At 43.4% G+C, this 25,466-nt stretch overlaps 1 protein-coding gene across 1 annotated transcript in view; it reads right to left on the minus strand.

Annotated features, from left to right (window-relative positions):
* SMAP2 (small ArfGAP2) overlaps positions 1-24,791 on the minus strand; it is a 43,718-nt gene extending 18,927 nt beyond the window's left edge. Inside the window, exon 1 of the mRNA XM_037032491.1 lies at positions 24,258-24,791. Coding sequence (XP_036888386.1) covers positions 24,258-24,360 — 103 coding nt within the window. The 5' untranslated portion in view covers positions 24,361-24,791. The remainder of the gene's footprint in view (positions 1-24,257) is intronic.
* Positions 24,792-25,466: the final 675 nt, after the last annotated feature.

Below are 25,466 nucleotides of genomic sequence, written 5' to 3' on the forward strand. Positions count from 1 at the left end.
AGAAACAGGTAAATCATCTTTGATTCCTCTCTCCTTCGACCCCCATATCTACACCATCACCAAGGCCAAAGCATCTCTCGAATCAGCCTCTCTCCTCTCCACGTCCATCCCCACTTCCCCACCCCACAGTCACCAGATCTCCCGGCCTGGAGCCATGACCTCCTAACGTCTCTCCTCTTTTACAGTTCCTTTTCCTCCAAACCCAAACCCAAACCATTCTCCACAAAACGGCTTGAGCTCTTAAAGCAGCAAAAGTAACCTTGTCACTCAGTTGCTTAAAACTCTTCTACAGAAGGCTTCCTTCTATCACTGTCGGACTAAAGTACAAAATCCTTAACGTGGTCTCCACGGTCTTGCATGATCTGGCCCACCCGTACTCCCCAGCCCCTTAGCTCTGACGACACCAGCGTTCTTTCATTTCCTCAAAACACCAGCATGTTTTTTGCTTAGGGCCTTTTTACATGCTGTTCCTGCTGCCGAAAAGGCTCTTTCCCCGGCTACCACCCACCACTTGCAACCCGGTCAGCTCCTATATATCACAAAGGCCTCAGCTGCAAAGTCTCCTTCCTTGGCCCCTCAATGTAGATCAGATTATCATCTCTCTTCCATCTTTCCTTCTTGTTTTTACATTTTATTATGGAAAATTTCAAACACACAAAAGCAGAGTATAATTAACCACCGGCTTCAGCAACTGTCAATCTCTGGCCAATCTTGTTTCAGCTATACTCCCTCCCACTTTCCCTCACCCCCAACCTTGCAATATTTTCAGGCAAATCCCAAATATCACACTTCATCTGTGTATACTTTGGTATATATGTATAAAAGATGAGGACTTTTTAAAGATTATAAACTTTCATTTACCCTTCACTTTTTCTAAGTCATACCACACTGTATCATATATTTATTTGGCCGCTTCACATATCTTTGCCTCTAAACTATAGGTGCCACAAGAGCAGAGAAGAGCTGTGACATCACTGTCACATTCCCGGCACGTAACACAGGTCCTCGCACATAGCAGTGGGGCAAAATTAATGTAAAAACTAGTGAAAAAACTAGTAAAGCCTTGACTTCCCCCTCCCACCTCCTGTCGGATTTCACCAGGGAAACAACAGGGGAAGTACACAAAGAAATATATGGAGAATATTCTAATAAAAATTAGAAACATCATGTTACACAAAGGAATTATGGTATCACCATACAATAGGGGAAAATTGTAGATCTCTATTTCATTTAGAAATATCTCCATGTTATATTAATTTTAAAATCCAGTTTTAAAACAGTGTGCATAGACAACACTATTTTTTGTTTAAGAATGTGAATAAATGTACATGTAGGCACAGAAAAAGTGTCTGGAAGGGTATATGTAAAATATTAAAAGCTAGTATTTCTGGGTAGTAGGGTTATGAAATATCTATTGTCTATATTTTCATATACTCTCTGAATTGTTTGCAATGAGACTGTACTACTTTTGTAACAAGACAAAGAAAACAGTACGGCTAATTTAAAAACAAAGCACCACCACTGCCCACGGCTCCTTACTGGCTGTGGGACAAGTTGAAACTCCTTCACCCGATGTAGAAGGCCCTTTAAGAGCCTGTGCTTTACAAGTGCTGAGTGAGGCATCATTCTGAACATGCCGTGCGCTTAAACCTTGGCCTGCACCATTCTATCTGCCTGGAGTGGCCCTCCCCGTTCCCTGCTTGACAAACTTCAAAATGTGGTCCACTGTCAACTCTTTGGTGAGGCTCTCCAATGCATTCTTGACCTTCTCTGTGGCTAACAGTCCAGTGAATGCTTTGCTCTTCTAATACTTAATGTCTCTTGTAATTAGTTGCTCACAGCTCTCTCTTGCCCTAAATAGACTGTGGGCTCTAGAAAGCAAGGAAATGCCCCTTCACCACTGACTCCAAACACTTAACACAATGCTTGCAAATAGGACATACAAAATATATTTATTAAATGAATTCATCAATAAGAAAGATAAAAGTAGCCCTGGATGGTGTAGCTCAGTGGATCGAGCACAGGCCTGTGAACCACATGATCCCAATTCGATTCCCAGTCAGGGCACATGCCTGGGTTGCAGGCCAGTTCCCAGCAGGGGACTCACAAGAGGCAACCAGATATTGATATTTCTCTCCTTCTCTCTCCTTCCCTTCCCCTCTAAAGATAAATAAATAAAAAACAAGAAAGTTCTATTTCCAAAAAAAAAAGAAAGATAAAAGTAAACAACTGCTTCCCGTTTTGGAAAATGAAGGGAGAAGTTTTCAAACCCGTCAAAGGCAAAGCCATCACACAGAGAAGGGATTCGTTTACTCAGGTGAGGCTCCCAGGGCAGAACCAGCACCAATGAGTGGAAGCCGACTTCAGCACACTCTGGGGAAGAACTTTCCAACCATTAAAGTTGTGTGAAAGCAAATGCAGCGTATCGGGAACTGGTAGAAGCCCAGTGCGTACAGATGTTCGAGCAGGGGCTGGATGACCCGCTCTCAGGGATGGTGGGGAAGCCACCCCCGCACAGTGAGCCCAGGGTCCTCCTGCCACTGCGGCTCTGCTCGCTGACTTGTAGGTAACATTTAGGTGCCTTCCTGTTTGACCTTCAGTGAATGATTCGGAAAATGCCACACAAGATAATTAATTAATGAAAATGTTAGGACTTGATGAACCTAAAAAACTGAGTCAAATTCAGTTCATGAAGCCTGCAACTAATTTAAACATAATAACAAAAACTGGCTTGTTATAAGGAAGAACCTATTCGGGGTGGTGAACGCACAATACAACATAGAGATGACGTATTGGAGAATTATATACCTGAAACCTGTGTGATTTCCTTAACCAATGTCACTCCAATAAATTCAATTAAAAAAAAGGGAGGCCACAACTTCAGTGATTCCCAAAGCCTCCATTAGACTTATGCTATGCGTGGGTTGCTGCTGAGCAAGTCCCAGCCTGGACACGAGCAGTGGTGGCTGAAGGAGCAGCTACTGAAGGGTGGTGGGGGCGGGGTGGGGAGGCCCAGACGACCTTCCATTTCCACGAGAGGAAGGGGCTCTTAGTGATACATTTTTCAAGGTATACAAACATGCTACAGGTCACATTTTTAAATAAAATAAAGAGCCTGTGGTTTCTTATATATCCCTTCTAATTCGTCATGTTCTTTCTACTGAACTCTAGTTGTATAACATCAATTTGAAATAACATTAAAGAGGAAGTGGATGGTTTTTTTTAAATGAGGCTGTAAGACACAGGAACGCATAATAAGCATCCCTACAATAAGTAGCTAAGTCATTTGTATTTCGGTGCTTTTCAGGACAGGTCAGCCCTGAGCAGCATGGCTCAGTGGGTTGGGCGTCATCCTGCAAACCAAGAGGTCACTGGTTTGATTCCCAGTTGGGGCACATGCCTTGGTTACGGGCCAGGTCCCTGGTGGTGTGGAAAGGGCAACTGATTAATGTATCTCTCACACATCAATGTTTCTCTCCCTCTCTTTCTCTCTTCCTTCCCCTCTCTCTAGAAATAAATGAATAAAAGCTTTTTAAAAAAAGGACAGGTTAATTTGTGGCTGGCATAACTATATAGAGAGAAATAATCTAGGCTTTTCTTTCCTCACAAAAGGAAGTAGAAAGAGCTATATGAGATAACTGATTACCAAATTTTGAGCCGGCTGAAGAGCAGATGACTTTGTACAGGTCTGTACAAAGGTCTGTACAGTGTATCTTTAGTTCCGAAAGTAAAGAATCTGTCTTAGTCAAGAAGTGCCTTAAAGCTAAATAAGGGGAAACATTGATGGCTGACAAAGGAAAGGAAATATTTAAACTTATAAAAAATAAAGGAACAGTTTTATGTGCTGAGAAAACTGACAAAAAACAGAATCTGGGCTATCTTTTCCCCTTCTATTTTTATTCATGATTCATTTTTTTTCAAGACATGGAGCTGTGCACCACACTTGACTCATAATCATAAGGGAGATAACCACGCTCTCTGCCTGCATTACGTGGCCTTCGCACTATTTCAACCTGGGCCTTTTCCCTATCACGTCAACAGTTAAGACTCTTTACATGGACACAGGGCCTCATGCACTGCACAGGATCCTGGGTCCCAAACTGCTGTTCAAGGACACGTCCGGCATGTTGAATCAACTAGGTGGTCTTAAAATTTTTTTAATTTAAATAAAAGGAAGAACGTAAATCAACAAACACTGAACTGAAAACAGGGCTTAATTCTCTTTGTCTTGGCCTGTCCTTAACTCTAACACAAAAATTAGGAGTCAAAGTGAAGAAGCAGTATCTGTTTTAAGAACAATCCTAATGCCAGTTACCTCTGTTCCACGCCTTACACCCCTCCCCGCCCCCATGCACTACAGAACAACAGAAACACCAGTGCCATCCCCAAGCAGTTAAGGAGGGCTCAGAGTGTGTTTCTCAGCCTACTTTCGTCTATCCAAAAAGGAATTCACCTAGTCCTCAGTTTCAAAATAACAGTAAACAGCAATCGTGAACTTCTGTAAACACCAACATTTTAAGGAACCATGAGACCAAAATAAGGACTTACTCAACCTTTGTTCTCAGAATGCTCTGCAAGAGAAGTCCCTTTTGGTCTTGTCCATTCCACAAGAATGTTGTTCCCTTTTGTCAAAAAGAGGTACTATCACCCTGGCCCGAGTGGCTCAGTGGGTTGAGCGCAGGGATATGAACGGGAAAAGTCTCCAGTTCGATTCCTGGTCAGGTCACATCCCTGGATTGCAGGCCTCGCCCCTGTCAGGGCATGTGCAAGAGGCAACTGGTCGATATATCTCTCACACATCAATGTTTCTCTCCCTCTCTTTCTCCCTCCCTTCCCCCTTAAAAAAGGGGGCAGGGGGACATTGTCACAAATACTGACTGAACTATATTAAGAATATATAATGAAACTTCGAAGAGAATTAATCAAGGAGAGAATTTACTGCTTAGAAATAAAAAAGACGCCATGACTAATGTGGCTCAGTGGATTGAGCGCCAGCCTGAGAACCAAAAGACTGCTGGTTCGATTCCCAGTCAGGGCACATGCCTGGGTTGTTGGTGAGGTCCCCTGCTGAAGGTGTGTGAGAGGCAACTGATCTCTGTGCTTCTCGCACACCAATGTTCCTCTCCCTCTCTGTCTCCCTCCCTCCCCCTTTCTCTGGAAATAAATAAAATCTTAAAAAAGAAAAAAAGAAACTTCCCAAAGTGTATGAAAACACCAGAAGTGCAACTCCTGTGGAAAGACAGCCAAAGACCTAGAGAGAGAACTGGACAGAAACACTTCCTTCTATCGGAGATGGATTACGTCCCATGAGGGAAAAAGCTGAACAAAGTTGGCTGGCATCTCTGTCCACTGAGAGAAAGCTCAATGAGCTAAGGAAAAAAATGGCCACATGAGACAAACACTGCCTAAACAGAGTTTAAATTCCAAGCTTTCTTTTTTCCTTCAGTGGCTCCTTCACCCCTGGTATCGAAGAAGCAGAGGCCTGACCGGGTCAGTGTGTCTCTCTCAGGAAAGGAGGAAGGTTAAACTGAAGTCTGAGGGACCCAGGGTCACGGCCAGTTTTGATTAAGCTTCCACAGCAGCAGCTCCTGAACATCCGCAAACACAGGAAAACATCTGCCTATGTTCTCTCTCTTTAAAAGTAATTTTGATTAATCTGTTTTTAATTAATGGCTATTTACCTGATGCTACATTTGCTCTTATTCTAATTTCTAAAATGGTACTTAATATAATATTTAGAAACATATTATCTCTGTTTCACTGGACTCCAGAACTCGACAGTATAACTATTGTACTTTGACTGAAATAAAAGATCCGCTATTACTTCAACCATTCATTGATGTTTGACACAAAACAATATAGGAGCACAGTGAGCTACTACTAAAAATCTATAAATGTAACAATATTTATCTCAATAAAGTTTGTTGTTTTTTTAAATAAAGTTTGGTTTTAAAAACAATGCAGTCCTGGCTGCTGTGGCTCAGTGGACTGAGTGGCAGCCAGCACACCTAAAGGTTGCTGGTTCGATTCCCAGTCAGGGCACATGCCTGGGCTGTGGGCCTAGTCCCCAGTTGGGGGTGTGCAAGAGGCAGTGATGGACGTTTCTTTCTCTCAAACATCAATGTTTCTCTCCCTCTTTTTGTCACCCCCCCTTCCCCTCTAAGAATAAATAAAATGTTTTTAAATAAAATAACAATGTAAAATACCAACAACAAAAAACTAAACAACACCACCAGCTAAACTTACTAATATTTTTATTAGTTTAGCCCTAAATTAATAGATTAATTTAGGAAAATTGGCATTGTGTAATTATTTGGTTTTTGTTAAATGCTCGCACGAGACTAGTATGAAAGTGTGGTACGTATTCCTGGATCTCCAAGTGGGAAGCCTCATTCTTTCTGGGTAATTTTGAGTTTCACCGGGAGGGTAATGTCTCTTATCCAGTGTCCTGAGGAAGGGGTCTGGGTGCCTATCTACTGATCAATGAGTAAAAGAGCCCCAAGTGAGCAGCAGCACAAGAAGGCTAGTTGTTGGGCTTTTACCTCTAGGTCAAGTTCTCCAGAGAGTAAATTCCCGAGTGGTGGGTCCTTAGATAGCATCTTACACACAGGGGATGACGTGGTGCTGAGAAAAGCGAAGTCAACCGAGGTAATGAAGAACCTGCACCTACAGCTGAGGCACCGAGGTCTCGGGAGTGTGACGTGGAACAGGGACTGGGAACAAGCCAAGGCAGGGTCAGCAACTAAACCTCAAAAGGGTGACTATTTTTTAATTTCTTCTATGTTATGATAAATTCCCCTTTTTGCTCCCTCTCTGTACTCAAGGTTCTAAACAGTCTTCACAGGGCGGAGGGGGGAAACCAAAGGAAGTGACTGGTGTCTGTAAATGAAGCAGAGCTTTAGGGCAGAGGCAGCAACGTGACGAAAGCTCCGCTGGTCCAGAAGAAGCTACCCAACGCGGGAGAGAGAAGCGGAGCACGTGGGGGCAACTTCTCATCTCCTCTTGTGCACTCTCTTTCCTGGAGTGACATTTCGGAGGCTCTTCGTTTTGACCCATATGGAAAACTGGACTACTTACACTCCGCGGGTCGACTTAAAGTCTCTCACAACAGCTTTACAGGGGCCGCTCCATTTGCAAAACATCATTTTGTCAAACTCTTGCCCCATCCACTTCCTCTATCCCATTCCAACTCCCACAGCCCTCTGTATTCTCCTGTGACACTCACCTATGGTTGTTCTGTTATTGGGTTTCATTTTGCCTTTATCTTTGTGAGCTCCCTTGGGTAACAAGTGCCCAATTTAGTATACTGAAAAAACAAAACCCTAGTGTGGGTATTTGTGTTATGTGATCTTGAGATGTAAATCGCTGATTACTCAGAAAATCACCCAAAGGTAATTGAATATCTTGCACAGAAAGGTAAGGGAAAGAGTGTCCTTTACTTTTCCTTGTCTCAGGCAGCCCACGATATTTTGGCGCTAGCCAATTTCCTCTGCACAAAGACTCTGCTTAAAGCATGTATGAATAAGCTGGAAGAGTGGCGGCTGAGGCATGGCTTCTCTGAAAAGGGGAGGGAGGAAAGAAAAAACAGCTGCTCTTCTTGGGAGCAGGAAGGAGGTTATTTCACTAACAGGGAGACTATCTCAGTACAAACAATTGTCTGCCGCGAAGGCTCCATGTGGCCAACTACTCCAGCAGAGGCTGAGCTGGAATGGAACCTGGAGCTTGCCAAGACCGAGGGATGGCGACCGACACAGGCTCAAGTGTCAGCTTCACCACATCACGGCTTTGCAGTTCCCGAGCATCCAGCAAGATGCTCACAGAACTCACTCTACCCCAATCGGTGAACAGCATCACTCTGCATTATGTAAATTTAAAAGAGATAAAGAAAAGATGGCATTTGGGCAAATGAGAAGTTATTCAACCTAAAACTGACATTTTTTAGCAAACCTAACAAGAATAAAAGTTAGACCTCACAAGAGAATTAATACACTTCAATCACTACCTCAATAGCTAACATCAGGCTCGGGGAGGAAGTCTGCAAGGAGGGAGTGCTGAGCTAACAGCCAGACAATCATTTCAAAGTGTGCAGGTAGACCTGATATTTCCAAGCTTGACATTATAATTAAACTAATTTCCCCATCAATCAGGGCCTCACTTCAGGTAACAAGCGCTAAATCTAACTAGCTTGGTTCTCTAGAAGTCACTTTCTTCACTCCCTAGGGACATTTAGTTCTCAACATTTTTAACTTTACTTCAAGTTAAAGCCTTAACTTCCTCTTAGCAATAACCAGTATCTACTCCTATTCTGAAAAACACTGAAGATGCAAAGTGAGCCTGACCACTTGGGGTTTGCATATCTTTTAAAGTGGACATATCAGATACGGCTACTCACCAATGAGAGTGCTCTTCTCTCCCCAACCCGAAATAGGAAATAAGCAAAGAGGAACAATGTAAAGATGGGCATTAAAAATAGCCCACGTTGAAACTGTGCCACTCTCTTCCCTCTAGAGCAGTGATATTCAACTGAAGCAATTTCCCCAGGAGGTGATGTCAATGTCTGGAGACATTTTTAGTTGTCACAATGGGCAGGAGGTGGGCAGTGCTCCTGACATCCAGTGAGTGGAGGCCAAGGATGCTGTGAAACATCCCGCAGTGTGCAGGTCAGCCCAGGGGAAAGAAGTGTCCAAAACATCAAGAGGACCCAGCAATTCCACTTCTAGGAATATGTCCAAAGAAACCAGAAACACCAATTTGGAAGAACCTATGCACCCCTATGTTTACTGCAGCGTTATTTACAGTAGCTGAGATTTGGAAGCATTCCAAGTGCCTATCAGTAGATGAGTGGATAAAAAAGCTGTGGTACATTTACACAATGGAATACTATTTGGCCATAACAAAGAAGAAAATCTTACCCATTGGGACAGCATGGGTGGACCTGGAGAGCATTATGCTAAGTGAAAGAAGCCAGTCAGAGAAAGACAAATACCATATCATCTCACTTATATGTGGAATCTAATGAACAACATAAACTGACAAAACAGAAACAGACTCATCCATACAGAGAACAGACTGGCAGCTGTCAGAGGGGAGGGGGCTTGGGGAGCTGGGTGGAAAAAGTGAAAAGATTAAGCAAAGAAATAAAATCATAGACACAGACAATAGTATAGTGATTACCAAAGGGGAAGAGGCATAGGGGAGGTAGAAGAGGGTAAAGGGGATAAATGGTGAAGGAAGGAGACTTGAGGTGGTGAACACAGTACAATAGACAGCTGGTGTATCACAGAACTGTACACCTGAAACTTATGTAATTTTATTAACCAATGACACCCCAATAAATTCAATAAAAATTTATTTAAATCTTTAAAAAATTAAAAAATGGACTTCTCTTTGGCCAGTGCCATTAATGTTATAGTCTGTGCAGCATAATAAAGACCTTCATATGAGGAATAAAAAAAATGTCAAGAGTGCCGAGGTTGAGAGGCCTGGCTCTAGGTGGACCATTTATAAACCATTTAGTTTGCAGCATATGAGATATAAGAATATACCACTTCTGTGGAAAAGCCTCTTGTTTTGTAACAAACAATTTAGAGTAAAGAATTCCAAAACTGTAAAGAACCTTAAGGACTATCTATTCCAAGCACAGTTGGAGAAACAAAGGCCCAGGGAGGTCAAGTCATCTACCTGAATACACAGAAAAACTCATCGGCTGGACTGGAGTTAGAGCCATCGTAACACACCCCAAATGTGTGTTATACACCCCCAGTGTGTGTTACATACCCCAAGTGTGTGTTATACACCCCCAGTGTGTGTTATACACCCCCAGTGTGTGTTATACAAAAGAGGGGATGACTAATGGTCACTGAATTGATATGCTGTTCCTTTCTATTGCAGTACATGGTTCCCTCTCTGCTGCTGGGAAGCCCGACATCTGAGACTGTGCATGAAGGCCTATCCACACCGCGCCCCTTCCACATGCCTCTTCCCCAAAGAAGCCTAGAAGCGGAGAAGAGTGTAAGACACTAGTGTCAAGAACAAGCGTCCAGGGAGAAAATGTTTTCCAGTTGTTTGGAGGGAAGCTCATGCCTTTCACCCAGGCAGTGGCTTTTCACAGAACCTTCTGAGCCAGCACACAAACTCTTGTGCAAGACCATGAATGTGTGAACTTCTCTCCACCAGGGCGTGCGGCAGCTTTCCTAACACATCGGAGGAGGCCCAACCGGTGGCAAACACATAGGAAATCAGTACCGGGTTCACTGAATCACAAGGGTATCCAAACAAGCTAGAGAGCTTTCACTTCTAAACAAACAGCAGAACAGAAATCAATTCTGGGATCAAAGTACAGATGGTTAGTCCTGTGGCACGCTCGATGTTAGTCACCAAAACAGCCCTGGCTAAAGGGAGGAGAGCAAAGGTTGAGATGCGCCCTTTCAAAAAGAAAACATTCACCACAGTGTTTCAAAACCTAGGTGTTTCAAAATCGGGTATAAAGACATCCAGGTCAGAAAGTGTGGCGCAAGAGGGTGGGGCAAAGGTGCCAGCCATGTAAATGGAAAGAACCCGTAGAGGGAACATTATATAGATAAACCCAGAGCAGGTCTCTAGGAGAAAAATATCATAGCTCCAAAAGAGACATAGCAAGGTTTTTTAGTTTAAACAAACCTGTTCCAGTGGGAACAAGGACAGCCTCTGAAGCTGCTGCAAGGTCTTCACGAATGTCTACAGCACCCGAGAACAGCGTCTAAATATTTACTCCCATCCCACACCAGTCTGAGGGACTGCTGTTTCAGCCTCGTGTTTCACACCCCGTGCTGCAGTTTCCCCAAGACGAGGTGTCACACTACAACTCCTAGAGAGAGGGCAGAGTGCTAGCTTCGCGACTGGTTCCAGTGCTCCGTGTGGCACGGAGGCCAGAGCACACGGGAGAAACAGCACCAAGGAAGTGACTACCACCAAGCAACCGTTAGAGTCACCTGCTCAGCTTCCTGGACGTACGCTCAGCTTCATGGACATTCAAATACCTGAGTTAACAATATGAAGGTGACTTTCAAAAGACAAATTAATATATATATACATATGATCTGAACACACATTAATGGAACAATGGTGTTTACGGCGCAGACATTAGACACTACGGGCCAGACACTAAGTGCTCAGTCTGCAGATGTAAAGGAGACATCCAAGGTCTGTCCAGAGGTGTCCAGCCATGTAATGTGAAAAATGGAGACATTTATTAAAGAAGATACATATATAAGAAACATTGTACACAGGACAATGATGCTTCAAAGTAGGCACCTTGGGACCTCACACAGTTCTCCCAATTTCCATCAGTTGCCCTGTCTTATTTTCCTGAATCTCATCAAGGGTCACTTTAGTTTTGGGAAAAGCCAGAAGTCGCAGAGTGCCAACTCTGGGCTGTAATGGGGCTGAGTCACCTGGGTGACTTGATGTTTTGCAAAAAAAACTGCACGAGGCATCATGCATGAGGGGGTGTCTTGTGGTAATGGAGCTGCCAATCACCAGGTGCCCACAGCTGCAGCCTTCTGCAGATTCACTGCTCTACTCGCTCACTCAGTCATTTTGAATGCAATGACCACACAGTACACATGCTCACTCAGCAGCGTCTACCTCCTGCACTAATACACTGAAGTCGTCATTGTTCACACATGCGCATTCCAGCCCACTCTCCACTCAGCCGAGGAGAGGTTCCATCAATGTCACCCAAACTGTTCTCAGTATATTAACAATGGCTGGACTTTTCCAAGACAGACCTCATAGTCCCTGTCTTCATGGAATATACAGCCTAAATAAAAGCCTTTAAAAAATGCAGCCACGCCCAGCTGGTGTGGCTCAGTGGTTGGAGCATTGACCCTGTAACCCAAGGGTGTGGGGGTTTAATTCCCAGTGGGGACATATGCCTAGGTTGGGGGTGCATCCTCATTCCATTCCAGCACGGATCCCCAGTCTGGGCTCATAGGAAGGAAACAAATCGATGCTTCTCTTGCATCAATGTTTCTCTCTCCTTTCCTCTCTCTCACTCTCTAAAAAAAATCAGATGAAAATGTCCTTGGGTGAGTATTAAAATTTTTCTAAAATGCAGTTACTATTATCACCTTTCTACCAATGGAGGGCCTCTACTCCACCTTCCCAGGGAACAGAATGTAAGCGGAGGAGGCCTGTATGAACAAACTAAGGTGGTAATCAATGGCACTACAATATTTCCACATAGCAAGTGTACAACGTGGAAGACTGTGCGTGAGATATAAGAATATATCTTGGCTCATCCTGCTGTGATCGTGTCCCTTAAAGCAGTTCCTTAGGGTCAAGCCAGGGCCCTCCCCAGCTCTCCACTCCTTGCCTCCACAGATGTCCACTGCTGCAAAGCAGTTCAGAATGACAGTCCCTTGGGCAAGGCCACCTTTTGCATGGGCTCAACCCAGAGAACTCTGTTACAACATTTGACAATTAGAGGGCCCACCTGGCTACTCGACTCTGAACAACCATCAATCTAACAGCATCATAAAAGCTTACACTGTACCATTATTTATAATACTGAAAAACTAAAACCTAAATGTTGGACAACTGGGCAAGAGTTAAGTACTGACATATTCAAATGATACACAAACAGAATACAATAAAGGTATTTAGGTGTTTTTAATGTCATGAAAAAATGCTTATGATAAATACTAAGCAAAATAATTCTTTTTTAAGAGTTTATTTATTTAGAGAGAGGGGAAGGGAGGGCGAGAGAGAAGAAGAGAAACATCGATGTGCAAGAGAAACATAGATCAGTTGCCTCTCACACACCCCCAACTGGAGACCTGGCCCACAACCCAGGCATGTGCCCTGACTGAGAATTGAACCTGCAACCTTTCAGTTCACAGGCCAGCACTCAATCCACTGAGCCACACCAGCCAGGGCCATTAAGCAAAATAATTATATAAAATTATTATGGTATAAGCTTAAGTAAAAATGGATGAAATGGAGTATGGACAATTATCTTCTACATCATTATATTTCATTCTCCTCAATGATTGTTATCACAAATATAAATAACTTTCATAATCAGAAAAATAAAGTTTGTGCTTTGTAAAGAAATTGCATTTAATGATGTTTAGCTAATAAGCATAAGGATTCTCCTGCCTCCTCCCCGCCTCCCACCACTACACCAAAAATCCCACAAGACAAAAATTAACTGCTCTGGGAGTCTGTTCCTATGGTAACAATCCTCTTCTTTCCACCCCTTGCAAATACATAAGTCTAATGAAACTGAGCCCTATTTTTATTCTGCCTGTGATATGGACCCTCGATTTGTTTTGAGTCACTTCTCTCATACCACTTGTCATAGAGTAGGCTGGAAACCAAGCCAGAACGCTCAGAGGAGCTGATCTGGAGTCCTCCTGATTCCTGTGCTGCATTTAATGACTCCTCTCACTCATATGCTGGGCACATTATTATAGTCCCTCTAAAAAAGACCTTTTCGCAAAATTCTCCTTGGTCGGAAACCATCCCTCTAAACTTCTCATGCCTACCTTCAGAGAGTCAAAGCCCCCAAGTACCAGCTATTCTTTCAGTAAAAATGCCTTCAACATAGCAGAACAGCCTGAATCTTTTCTTTATTTTGCAAATCATCTGTCACACTTAAATTGGTTTCCATTTCCCCTGTTGTTTATAGCTATTTTGAACAAAAGCATCATGGTAAGAACAGGGAGTTTCCTTCCTATTTCTCATTGGAGGGCTTGCATTAGTTAGAGGTAAAGTATCAACAAGAAAGACACCAGCACCCCTTCCTCCGTGAGCTTTATATTGCAGAAAAGGATGTTCCCAGCTCACACAGAAAACTCTGTAGGAAGTTATTTTTTGAAGGTATAGAACAAGAACAACCATCGAAATAATATTAAAACAATTTTTAATTCAGGTCTTAGAACCCTGGAGAACTTATTTCTAAATCCACACACTGTGGATTTCCATAAAGACAAGAGAAGAGGAAGACGGTAAACAGCAACATGCACTTCGTGCACACCTCAGGAAGTGTGCACGAAGGATTAAACGTTGTAGGATTAACACGTAAACCCACATCTGGGCATGTAAGGTCTCCGGTTGGGAAATGGTGGTCTTCCCATCACTAGCAACTGCTGCAAAGACTGCATGGCTATTCGCAAAAAGGAAAAGAAAAGGAATTCTATTCTCACAAACCCCTATGCTAGAAGGACAGGTTTGTCAGCTACAGCTGGGAGTAGGTCTCTCTTCCTCCTGTATTTGCTTAACTATTTTCAATACATCATAAAATAAGAATGATGCACATTTGTTTTTTGGTTAAGGAGAAATGACATAAAGCCCGAGGAATCCAGTCCTTACTGTTTTGGATTAAGAAATTTATTTTTTGAAAATTTTGATCTGAAGTGAAAAAAATCAACATAGCATTCTTTAAGTGGGCTTCTGAAATCCAGTACTTGCTCAAAAACCATATTTTATATGCATTTAAAAGCAACCCAGAATACCCATAGGAAATATACAAATGGGGGGATGGGGGAAAGGGGGTCTGTTCAACAAAAAATGATCAGAAAACTACTTAACATTACTTGAAAATGAAAAAAGATCAGCAATAATAAAATCCTATTACATCCCAGGGATATGTTATTTACAAAGGTGGGATTCCAGGGCAAGTTTCAGCCACACATGAGGGGAGACGGGGGTCAGGGGAACGCTGGACAAACTAAGACAACCACCAGGGCAACCTTACGCTGATGGGTGGCCACAGCTGAAGGCAGATTTGACTCATCTCTGGGGCTTTCCACTGGGGAGGGACCTGCGGTGCAGCCGTCAAGGGACCAGCATCCACAAAGCCTGTGGGGAGATACAGGATCCAGAAGAGTGGGGTAGGGAAGGAGAAAGTTTGGAAAACCGGAGAGTCAAATACAGTAGCGAAATAGCGTACTCACTAAACCTCTTACGTTGAAACGAAGTGGCTGAAAAAAACTGCAATTCTGGAAAGCAGTCTGATACGCTTTTTATATTACATTTTAATTACAAGTGGAATTACAGTAATACCTCCTAAGAGGGAATTAACTTTTGAAGAAAAGAGAAAAACTATGAAACCAAAGCAATTTTTACTCAAACAACGAGGGCCCCTTATCTGCAGCCTCTGTGGAAAATAGCCTAAAAGCAAATATGCTCACACTCCACTGGAAACCTTTGCTGGTGGCCTAGTTCCACCAATTTCATTAATGTAGCAAGGGCCCAAAGGCAGGTGACCTGGTTGACCAAAAAAGCACTTCTAGAAAGCACTGAACTTTTTTCACGGAACTCATTAAACACTTTATAATCAAGAGAAAAAAACACAGTAAAAATCATTTGGGAAGTGTTGCCTTTAATGGGAACAGCAGACACTTTCTTTATGAGACAAAATACTTTTCAGGTCCTGTAGAGAAGGAAGTATGGATAAATCCAGTGATCTCCCCTCCCTCCACCAGTTCATCTGAAGATGTGAGGTGGGGGGCGGGGCATAGACAAACCAACAAGACCAGTCAAAATATGTGGCACAAGGAAAGTCAGCTCCACCGCAATTACCTTAATTATCAAAGAAAGACTAATCTGCACGTGTTGCTGACTCAAGCCCCTCAGTTGTAGATGGGACAAACTCAACGTACATACACCCTACTAAGGCTTCCCAGAACTGACACAGTGGGAATTTACTTTCTGAGTAACCAAATAATAAATCACGCCAACAGCGACCAACAGTCAAATCAGATTCAACAGAAGCCAATTTCTGTAGTCATGCACCCTAATTATATAGGCAATGATGAAGTCGTTACATTACTTCCTGAGAGTAATCATCATTTTGGCAACAGTTACCATCCTTTAGAAGCACACAAGATTGTATCTACCTTCTTGCCTCTTGTCCAGCTATTTACTTATAAGGAGAAAGAATACATCTTGGAGGGGTTTTTTAAAGTGCTTTTGCTTGTTTCCACTCAGATCCTACCCTTGCTCCACTCTGTCACAGGGAACGCCATCTCCCTTGCCAACCAACTTCTGGGTAAGTTCCATCAGTGGCTGGTACTGATAAGGTTAAGAAACAGGAGGCCCGGGGAGGCCAGGGTAATGCCCTCCCTCTTACTTGATCTGAGTTCCAGCTGCCACCAGACAGCTCTTCTTTCCACGCTTCTGGCTCACACCAGATGGCTCAGGCTTCTGGCCTTTGGTGATACCAGCACCTTCTAATTTCCTTGGGGTACAGTAGCTCCCAAGGTGTTGCTAATCTCTAGGTGGCCTCATCAGCCCATTTACCTTCTCGGCTCTTATATCATCCGTGTAACTTACTCTGTACATTAAATTCCCCAGGCTTGTACCACCCACATGGGTTTCTGTTTCCCTGATGGGTCCCTGACTTTCCAAAATATTTTAAAACTTAGTTTTCCTGAAAATTAAACATTCAGATAATCTGTAAAAGATTTCTTCTAACAAGAAACCAAGGATTTATGGATGACAAAAATCAGTCCATTCATTCAAATATTTACTGAGAGCCTGGTCCATGCCGAGCACGGTCCTAGGTGCTGGGAACACTGCAGCGAGCAGAACAGGCACCAAGCCCCCAACCTCAGGGAGCTTCCATTCTAGTGGCCCTGTTAACCGTGGCAAATTACAATTTTAGAAAATGAACCTGTATAGAAATATGTCATTAACAATAGAGGGATTTGGCAAAAGTGAATTCACTTTAAGGTGTTCTACTCTGCACAGACTTGGTCCTACCTTTTCAATGTGGTAGCTGAACTGTCACATTCCAGAGGCCAAACAGAACTTCGTCAAAGCTAGAATCTACTTAGATTGGCCACTTGTGCTCAAACAGAAGTGCAACTGTGATAGGGTGTAAGCAGACACAATAACACAAGTCAGGCATTGAATATGCTTAGAATGTAAAACGTAAGTGTCTTTTATGCAGATTCCTGCTTGGCATCTATTTCACAGGGAGATCATATGGAGGAACTGAGTCTGAGGCTGTTTAATAAGTCATTTAATTCCTTGTCTGTGGCACAGGTACATTCCATCAACATAACATATTGGACAGGCCAGCTGCAATGTACATAATGAGTAAAGTGTTGCAGCTATGAATTGCATGACATTATTTCCAAGATGGAATTTGCAGGCAAAGGAATAAAAACAGACAATGACTCATGTGGTGAACAGTTATATAGACAACTGTGCCCAAGAAAGCTGCCACCTACATACCACAATGACATCAGATGAAAAATGCAGAAAGTGGTTTTCTGATTTGTTTGAAAGCAATAGATTTGCTGGAAAGTGCACTGAGAGATCAGACCACACTGCCTGTTCACACGTCCTAGGCCGCGGAGTAACCATGAGCGCACATCTAACATCCAGCACCCTTAGACTGCTTGAGTATAAAAGCATGCTCAGCCTCAAAACCCAACATCGTCAACTCCAGAAATGACATAATATGTAATGCTATCATTTCACTAGACTTTTCTGAAATAATTTAATGTATTTGTGAAAGCACACTTCCATGGGGATCTTGTGGGCATGGTCCCCTGACCTTTGTTATTACCCAGCCATTAGAAAACACTTCTACAATACTCATGCTTCCATCTGAGTAGCAGGTAGGCTTCCAGGAGTATGGGCATCTAAAGTATATTCATAATCTCAGTCCGCAGAGCAAGTCAACTGTAGAGCTAGGATTTTAACCTCATTGGCCCCTGCCTACTCCCCAACATGTCGTCAAAACACATTAAAGATTCCCCTAACACACGTACACACGAGACAGCACACCCGGCAGCCTTCACACATTGCTTCTTCTGCCCAGAAAGTGTAGTCCCCTAAAGTCACATGGCAAAGTCAGGCTCCTCGTTCAAGACAGCCTACACATCTCTTTGAAGCCACGACTTCCTGAGGCCAACTTGTTTGCTTTCTTCGTACTTTCATTTCTCCCTGTCCTCAGTGCCGCGGTGCTAACTGCAACATTGCCTCACTTGTGTTTACATCTCTGCTTCCCCACTGACTGTAAAGTCCTCGAGACCAAAGACCCTAGCTTTTATCTATACAGCCTGGTCCAGTGTCTGACACAAGTAGGTGCTCAAGAAATATTTTCTAAATGAACATATGCAGTGCGGGATTGCAGGCTTGCACAGAGTCCCCCTAAAAGCCATGGCATTTGTCACCTCTGTCCCACTGCCACAGGATATTTCAAGTACAAGGAGAATGAACAGGAAAGTATCTCCCAGGGAACAGGTTTAACAAGTTGATATTAAAAGACAATCTAATAGGGAATTGGACAAATTACTTTCAGTAAAACTGTGTCAAGCCAACCATGACTGTCAGAATTCAGGTGTATTAGCTGTAAAACCCCAAAAAGCTATTTGATCCTGGCTGGAGAAGGCTGTTGGACTAAAGATGGAAGCAAAACTCTTTCTGTTATCTAGATTTGATGGAACTTTTTTAACCTCTCGAAAGGTGCCACAGATGCAGCTAAAAAGAATTAAAAATTGATAGGAAAGTTTATGTTCTAAGGAATGATGTTTAACAAGCAATGATTTAGCTACCAACAGAAAACAAATGTAAAGCAAAGCTAGATGAATTTACCAGAATTAACTAGGACTACCATCAGAAAATCTCAACACAAAGATTCCCTGGTCTGATCTTTCACACAAGTTTGAAAGAGTCAGGAAGCATCCAGAGACCATCCTCAAGGGTTTATGAAACATAATTGCAAAAATGCCAGCAACCCCACGTGTAGGAAACGGTTTTGGCTTCAAGACTGGGGAATTATCGGGTGAGTCATCATAACTGTGGCTTCCAGGAATTAGAGTATTTGAGATGATAAAGGCAGAAAGGGAAACGAATAACATCAAGATAAAATAAATAAGATCAGCAATGTTAATAATAAATAATGCTTACATCTGTGTAACACTTTTATTTACAAAGCACTTTTATTTTCAATGGAGGAAATTTAAACTGACAATGTTAGTTGGCGTGCTGAAGGTCACAAAGCCAAAACAAGCAGAGTAAAGGAGTTTAAATGGCTATTCCAACATCAAGTCGTCTATAGCTCCTTCCATGCCTCTGATTCTTTGCCTCTTGAAAGGTGAGCTTCTATGTACTATGGATGGGCCTAGGATACATTCTAAGATGCCTTTAATGAGATCAGGTGTCTCCAAATCACTTAAGCATGTCTTTCAACTTAAACCAGTAACCCAGGCATAGCCTTAGAAAACATCTTCAAAGAATGAAGAAGCCCCTCGATGTTGCGGATCCTCAGGTTCTCTGTGATACTATTGATTGAAAAATGCCAGGTGCCATGAAGGGTGGATTACACTACTGTTTGCACAGTAGTGTAATCACCGCATAGGACTATATTTAAGTGCAGCTGCTTGTCTGTGCCTAGATTATCTCCTAAAAGACACATAAGGAATCACCTGTAGCGGTTACTTCCAGGAAGGGAAAATGGCAGGGAAGGAATCGGGGGCAGGAGCACAACTTTCCCCAGTACACATTCCCTTTGAAAGCTTTTGCATTTTGAACCGTGCGCCAGTGCTACCTTTTTCAAACAGTAAATTGAAATGTAAGAATATGGAATGGGAATTGAAACAGAGGCAATGGTTAGGTGATTCTAGATGACACACTCCAGAGACAGGAAGTAGCAGAAGAGAAAAGTAAAAAAGTATTACAGAGTTTCTGTCAGACGCCAGAATTCCACGTGGTATTTCAAAGTCTGAAGCAAATACTCCTCAAGACCACCGCACTGTTTTCATTTTCTTTCTTTTCCTCCCACTTTTTTCTTTTTAAAAATCGTTTTTGTTTTTCTCTTTTACTTTCTTTTCTTTCATTTTAATTCTTTGCTCATTACACAGCTCTCAATGTTTTATGAACCTTGATACTGAGAAAGGAGTGTCCCAATAGTGGACACAAGTATCCAGTTCATCAGAAAGGTAGATACTTCTGCAGTAAATAAGATAGCGTCCAGTTTAAACCTGTCACTAAGGAGGTTGATAAGGAGTTATCTTAGGCACACTAGTAAAATACGGAACTGCAGAGCTAAAGACTAAACCTTGGAGCCGTAAGACACCACCAAGGGCCTATCAAAAAGTGGGGCCCAGCCTCCACTAGGTAGAGTCACCATGGACATACCTGGACTTTTCAGTACGTTTGTTCCATCACTTCTACTACTTAAATCAGCCTAAAAATTTACCCTAAAGGTCACAATAACTTGAAAATTTGGGATGGTGAGGAAACCACATCTTTGGGCCTAGAGCAAGCCATAGAATTTATTTTTTGAAGGCAGTGCCAAATCAGCTTCCTTTCTCACACAGTGATCACTTCCTTGCCTTAGAGATCCCAGAAACTGGTGAGTCTTATACTCAAGGGAATTTTTAAAAATCCAGGACCAACAAAACTTGTACTACATAAAGAGAACACATTCTTGTTCTCTATTCTAATGTTTAAATTATGTATTTAAGCCCTGGCTGGTGTGGCTCAGTGGACTGAGCACAGGCCTGAGAAGCAACGGGCTGCCAGTTCAATTCCCAGTCAGGGCACATGGCTGGAGTTTGGGCCAGGTCCCCAGTAGGGGGAGTGCAGGAGGCAACCTCTCCCTCTCTTTCTCCTTCCTCTCTCTAAAAATAAATAAGTAAAATCTTTTTAAAAAAGAAAGAAAGAAAGTGACAGAATGGGAAGACATTTAAAAAAAGATGATAACATTCTGCCCTGGTCAGGTAGCTCAGTTGGTTAGAGTGCCCTCCCTATATGCCAAGGATAATGGGTTAGATCCCTGGTCAGGGCACATAAAGGAATGAACCAATAAATGCGTAAATAAGTGGAACAACAAAGCGATGTTTCTCTCTCCCTCTCCCTCTCTTTCCCTCCCTTCCTCTCTCTCTATAAAATCAATAAAAACAATAAAGATAATAACATTCTTAAGTAAGTATAAGGTTTTAAAAAGAAGAGTCATCACCAAAGAGTTATTTTCAGAACATTACCAAAATACCTGCTCATAGGTCTGCAGTCCAGGGCTAAACCACCTCATTTAATATTAATGGATTAGCCATTACTCACCAGGTCCTGTAAACTACCTCTCAATTTTCTGAGTAAGAAAGGACATGAGACATAGAGATAAATAAACTCAAATAAAAATAAAATAAAAAAGTCTTAAAAATAAAATCCAAGTCTCACTTTAGCCAACAGTTTTTAAGATCCTCCTCCCACTAAATATATTTTTTGCCACAGCTAATAGACAACTTAGTCTACTGATGTCTCTTCTCTCCACGGTCAGAAAGCTGTTCACATGATATTATGACAACCAATGTCAGGGAAAAGGAGGGGGCACACAAGCGAAAGACGCTGAAAGAGTGGTAGGGGTCAGATAATCCACACACTGGGTAAACTGAGGCCTCAACAAATGCCTTATTGCACTGAATTGAAAGATGACTGACATACTGCCATCTCAATTTTAATACAGTGGCCAGGGCACTGAATCCACGAAGCTAAAATGTAAAACTAATTTGTAAAAAGAAATTGTTTCAGGAACCAGGCTTCTACCATCAATAGCAGTTAATAAGGTTTACAAGCCAACTGTTACTGGTTCTCATTAAGAATTAACTAATGTGCCCTGGCTGGTATAGCTCAGTGGATTGAGCGCGGGCCTGCCAGCCACATGATCGCGGTTCGATTCCCAGTCAGGGCACATGCCTGGGTTGCGGGCCAGTTCCCAGCAGGGGACTCATGAGAGGCAACCATACATTGATGTTTCTCTCCTTTCCTCCTTCCCTCTAAAGATAAATAAATAAATAAATAAAATCTTTAAAAAAAAAGAAATACCTTTAAAAAAAAAAAAAGAATTAACTAATGTGCCCTGGCTGGTGTAGCTCAGTGGATTGGGCGCAGGCCTTCAAACCAAATGATTCCTGGTTCTATCCCTAGTCAGGGCACATGCCTGGGTTGCAAGCCAGGTCCCCAGTAGGGGGTGCGTAAGAGGCAGCCACACACTGATGTTTCTCTTCCCTCTTTCTCCTTTCCTTCCCCCTCTCTAGAAGTGAATAAATATTTCAAAAAAAAAGAGAATTCACTAATGTTTCATTACCTGACACCCAATAATGCTATTGATAAAGAACAATGGAAAATTTGGAGGAAGAAGTGATGAATCAAACTCTCTCTCCCATATGCTATATTTTATTGGACTATGAGTAAGTATAAGGGTGGTAGGACAAATGGGAACATGGGGGTGGTACCAACTGTCAAAATGGCATCTCACTCCCCAAACAGAGCACACTCACTCCAGTGGGTTGCTTCCCTGTGACTCAATACCTGTCAACTGAGGACACAGGGAATTTGAGTGAAGCCAAGAGACACGCTCCTAAATATTAAACAGAACCTTTCTACAGATCTAGGACAAGATCTAGCAAGAGCCAACTTTAGGAAATGAACCTACTCAACATAAACTGATTCTAAAGTACTTTGGAAAAGAGNAAAAAAAAAAGAATTCACTAATGTTTCATTACCTGACACCCAATAATGCTATTGATAAAGAACAATGGAAAATTTGGAGGAAGAAGTGATAAATCAAACTCTCTCTCCCATATGCTATATTTTATTGGACTATGAGTAAGTATAAGAGTGGTAGGACAAATGGGAACATGGGGGTGGTACCAACTGTCAAAATGGCATCTCACTCCCCAAACGGAGCACACTCACTCCAGTGGGTTGCTTCCCTGTGACTCAATACCTGTCAACTGAGGACACAGGGAATTTGAGTGAAGCCAAGAGACACGCTCCTAAATATTAAACAGAACCTTTCTACAGATCTAGGACAAGATCTAGCAAGAGCCAACTTTAGGAAATGAACCTACTCAACATAAACTGATTCTAAAGTACTTTGGAAAAGAGTTCTTGCTGATGCAAAAACCCAGGAAAGAAGTCTGGGGGTCTGCTTTCCCAATGACACCTTCCATCTGGTAGAGGGCACGAAAGAGACCACTGGGTGTCCAGTAGCATCGATGTATCACCATGGTTCTCCTCACACAACCTCATTTTTCTAAAATTAGTGAAAGCATATATGCAATTATGCATATACTTCCTTTCTCAATATTGACAAATACAAATACATTTGAATCTCTCTTGTACACTATCTGCCTAATATGCTATATGGCAAATCCACTGAATTATGAACAGAAGTAAAACAGCTCCCGAAATATAACTACCTCTTTCGCCGCAACCAAAGGGGAAAAAAAGTCCCAGTTCCTACAATTTAGTCTAAATAATTCAGGTAGAAAATAAGAAAACAAAGTATTTATAGACGCTTGTATCTATAAATTTCAAGTGCAAACATTTCACTAATAACCACATTTTCCTATCATACTGATTTTCTTGGATCAAACCACAAATCTTTAAGGGAACAGAAAACAAAGACTAAATGACTGCCAATTTATAACGATCATATTTCACCTTCAGAAGGGAATCATCATGGAAGCAACAAATTCAATGTATCCTTTGCTCCCTTCTCTCTAGTGATTAAATGGAACCTACACTACGGCCACAATCTGCTAGTTTCTGTCACCACACACACATTAGGCCTCTAACGTACTCCACAAGCCAGGGCCAGGCTGTCTAGAAATCCGCACTGTGTCACTGCATAAGGCAGTTTCCCACTGCACAGATTCAGGAAGGAAGCCACCTAGCCACTCCGTCAGATCTCAGCAAGTCTGTGAAATGACAGAAGGAGCTGCTAACCAAATGGCAAGCAGCAGCAATCACCACCTTTAAAAATCATTTAAGCACTCTTCCTCCCCATCATCATCACCTTACTTTCCTTCTCTCCCTCCCTTCCTCCCTCTCTTTCCCTCTCTCCCTCTAACACATTCACACACTCACTGCAGTTCACCCCCAGCTTCGCAAGCGGAAGGCTGGGAGCTCTAGGCTGCCTCTGGAATGACAGCTCAGAACACCTTCAGAGCCCTGAAATACAGACACACTCACCTGCACACATCACGCCACTTCCACCCGCACCGTCACCCCCAACACACACACACACACACACACACACAACACACACGCCCTCGCAACCTCTCTCCACACCAATCCCGGCGCTGCAGAACACCCAGCAGGCTCAGCAGCAAGAGTAGCACGAGGTTACCATCTAGGATGATTTGGGCGGCCTAAGCTCCAGAAACACCGTACCCACACAGACCACCTCCCAGGCTCGGCCCGGAGGCTGGAGGACCTCCCGCCCTCCAGGGGTGGGGAGGATGCGCTACCTTTAGACTGGCAGTCCGCACAAAACTTGTTATCCTCCTCCAGCAGTAGGTTGGCCAGGACTGCCTGGTATCGATCCACGTCCTTCACCGACTTGCCCGTCATGGCCAGGGTGCCGGCGGGGGCAGAGGGCGACGCGCCCTCCTTGCCCCCAGAAACCTTGCCTCAGTCTGTAGGTAAAGACTACCGCTCCCCCGCCCAGGGGTACCTCCTGAGCGGGGCAGAGCCCTCTCGTCCTGCCCCGCGCTCCTTCTCCGGACAGCCGCGCCCGCCCCCTACTCGGCAGCCCCTCAGCGCGGCGCCCCCTGGCGGGCTTAGGGAAAGGCTGGAGTCCAGAGAAAGCTGCCGGACCAGGGACCCTCAGCTCAGGCGAAGGGTGGTCTCGGGTCTGCTGGGTGCCGAGCACAGAGACTACCACCCGGCCTCCCTGCCTGTCTGCGCTCGGTGCGTCCTGGGCCTTGGTTTCCCAGGCAGCTGCCGACTGCTCCGCCACCACCCCTGCCGTCTACTTCCGGCAGCTCTTCCTCTCCACCTCCACCCAGACCCAGCCCGCGCATGCGTCCCGCCCCCACCATTGGTACTGGGCTCTTCCCTGGGCTCCGCCTCTCAGGAACCAATCCGGGCAGAAGTGAGGGGCGGGGCTTGGGTGGGGCGGAGGGAGGAGTGAGCACGCCCCCTGCATGCCCTTGGAAAAGAATGAATGGAGCCTGGTAGAAAAGGAGTGGAGGGAGTGGAGGGAGGGGGAGAAAGTAAACAAAAACAGCAATGAACGTTTACTGAGGTCTCACTATGTGCTAGGCACTGTGCTAATCTCTTTACATGAAGTATTGTGATATAATCCTCAAATCATCTCTTTGAGTTAAAGAATCATCCTTATGTAACCTGGAGGTTATGGATACCCCAAAGACCTCTGGCTTATACTTTCCTTCAACAGTCAAATAAGACAGTCCAAGCTTCTAACCCACGATAAGGGAAATATCATCCTCCCCAAATTTTGAGAGGATTCTGATTACCTCTCACTTGAAATGTCTGCTTTCACTGAATTCTGGGTCCCTTTGTTCATTTGCCTTCCTCTTGTGATTTACTACCATCTTTGGTTTGTGTGTTTTTTGCCTAGTGCTTAGATGCTTTGTTTTTCCATGCCTTAAATCCTCCCTAAGTAGTCCAGTTTCGAACAGCAGACTTTTACTGCAGGTCATTTGGAGGGAGTG

Source organism: Sturnira hondurensis, unplaced genomic scaffold (assembly GCF_014824575.4).
Source record: "Sturnira hondurensis isolate 20B ecotype Veracruz unplaced genomic scaffold, ASM1482457v3 Scaffold0021490, whole genome shotgun sequence".
NCBI lineage: Eukaryota > Metazoa > Chordata > Mammalia > Chiroptera > Phyllostomidae > Sturnira > Sturnira hondurensis.